Genomic DNA, 1,668 nt, shown 5'->3' with positions numbered 1-1,668 from the left:
AGCGGCTCCTTCTTGATGAGGCAGGGCTTGGATTTCTTCCTGAGGATCTCCCGGAGGGTGTCGATGGGGGAGCCGTTGACCGACCACTCGGTGACCCCCATCTGGCGCAGGTGGGAGCGCGCGTGGCTCGACAGCCCCTTGCGGTTCTCGAAGAACTCCCCGCAGAACTCGCAGCGGATGTCGCGCACCGGGTCGGCCCGGGAGGCTGCGGGAACGCCGGGATCAGCCGGGGAGGGAGGGGATGGATCCCAGCCCACGGAACGATCTGAGGAGTGCCGGGATCAGCCGGGGAGGGACGGGATGGATCCCAGCCCATGGAATGGGATCAGCCGGGGAGGGAGGGGATGGATCCCAGCCCACGGAATGATCCGAGGAATGCCGGGATCAGCCGGGGAGGGACGGGATGGATCCCAGCCCATGGAATGGGATCAGCCGGGGAGGGAGGGGATGGATCCCACCCCATGGAATGGGATCAGCTGGGGAGGGAGGGGATGGATCCCAGCCCATGGAATGATCCAAGGAATGCCGGGATCAGCCGGGGAGGGAGGGGATGGATCCCACCCCCCGGAACAATCCGAGCAATGCCGGGATCAGCTGGGGAGGGATGGGATGGATCCCACTCCACGGGGAGGGAGGGGATGGATCCCACCCCCTGGAACGATCCGGGGATCCCCCGAGAGATGCGGGGATGGGAGGGCTTGGCTGGAGCGTTGGGATGGGCTCTGAGCCCCTCCAAACACCGGGATGAGCCTCAGCCCCACAAAGCCTGGGATGAGCCCCCCAAATCCCAGGGATGAGCCCCTCCAAACACCATGATGAGCCTCAGCCCCACAAAGCCTGGGATGAGCCCACTAAAGTCCCGGGATGAGCCCCCTAAAGTGCTGGGATGAGCCCCCCCAAATCCCAGGGATGAGCCCCTCAGTCCCAGGATGAGCCCCCCCCAAACCCCAGAGATGAGCCCCCTGAAGTCCTGGGATGAGTCCCTCCAAACACCGGGATGAGCCTCAGACCCACAAAGCCCGGGACAAGCCCGTTGAAGTCCCAGGATGAGCTCCCCAAATCCCAGGGATGAGCCCCCCAAATCCCAAGGATGAGCCCGTTAAAGTCTCAGGATGAGCCCTCAGCCCCCTGAAACACCAGGATGGGCCCCTCAGCCTCCCCAGATCCCAGGAATGAGTCCTCCCCCCTTCCCAAAAAAACAAGGGATGAGCCCTCGGCCCCTCAAAGCCCCGGGATGAGCCCTTGGCCCCCCCAGAGTCCCAGGATGAGCCCCCCAAACACTGGGATGAGCCCTTGGCCCCACAAAACATTGGGATGAGTCCCCCAAAGCCCTGGGATGAGCTCCCCAAAGCCCCCTCAGCTCCACAAAGCTCCCCCAAAATGCCAGGATGATCCCTCGGTCCCTCCAAAACACCGGGATGAGCTCCTCAGAGTTCTGGGATGAGCTCCTCAAAGTTCTGGGATGAGTCCCCCAAAGTCCTGGGATGAGCCCTCAGCCCCCCAAAGCCTGGGGTGAGCCCCCAGAAGTGCTGGGATGAGCCTCCCAAATCCCAGGGATGAGCCCTCAGCCCCCTCCTGAAACACTGGATGAACCCTCAGCCCCCCCAAATCCCTGGGATGAGCCCTCAGTGCCCCCAAATCCCTGGGATGAGCCCTCAGCCCCCCAAA

General features: G+C 63.7%; 1 protein-coding gene across 1 annotated transcript in view; it reads right to left on the bottom strand.

Annotated features, from left to right (window-relative positions):
- Positions 1–27: 27 nt before the first annotated feature.
- Positions 28–1,668, bottom strand: part of LOC108639358 (protein Wiz-like) — a gene marked incomplete at its 3' end in the record, with an annotated part of 26,999 nt that continues 25,358 nt past the window's right edge. The window contains exon 3 of the mRNA XM_029959055.1: positions 28–205. Within this exon, the coding sequence (XP_029814915.1) occupies positions 28–205 (178 nt within the window). The remainder of the gene's footprint in view (positions 206–1,668) is intronic.

Source organism: Manacus vitellinus, unplaced genomic scaffold, assembly GCF_001715985.3.
Source record: "Manacus vitellinus isolate BGI_N305 unplaced genomic scaffold, ASM171598v3 scaffold_195_pilon, whole genome shotgun sequence".
Lineage (NCBI taxonomy): Eukaryota > Metazoa > Chordata > Aves > Passeriformes > Pipridae > Manacus > Manacus vitellinus.
This window is presented reverse-complemented; position numbering and strand designations above follow the sequence as displayed.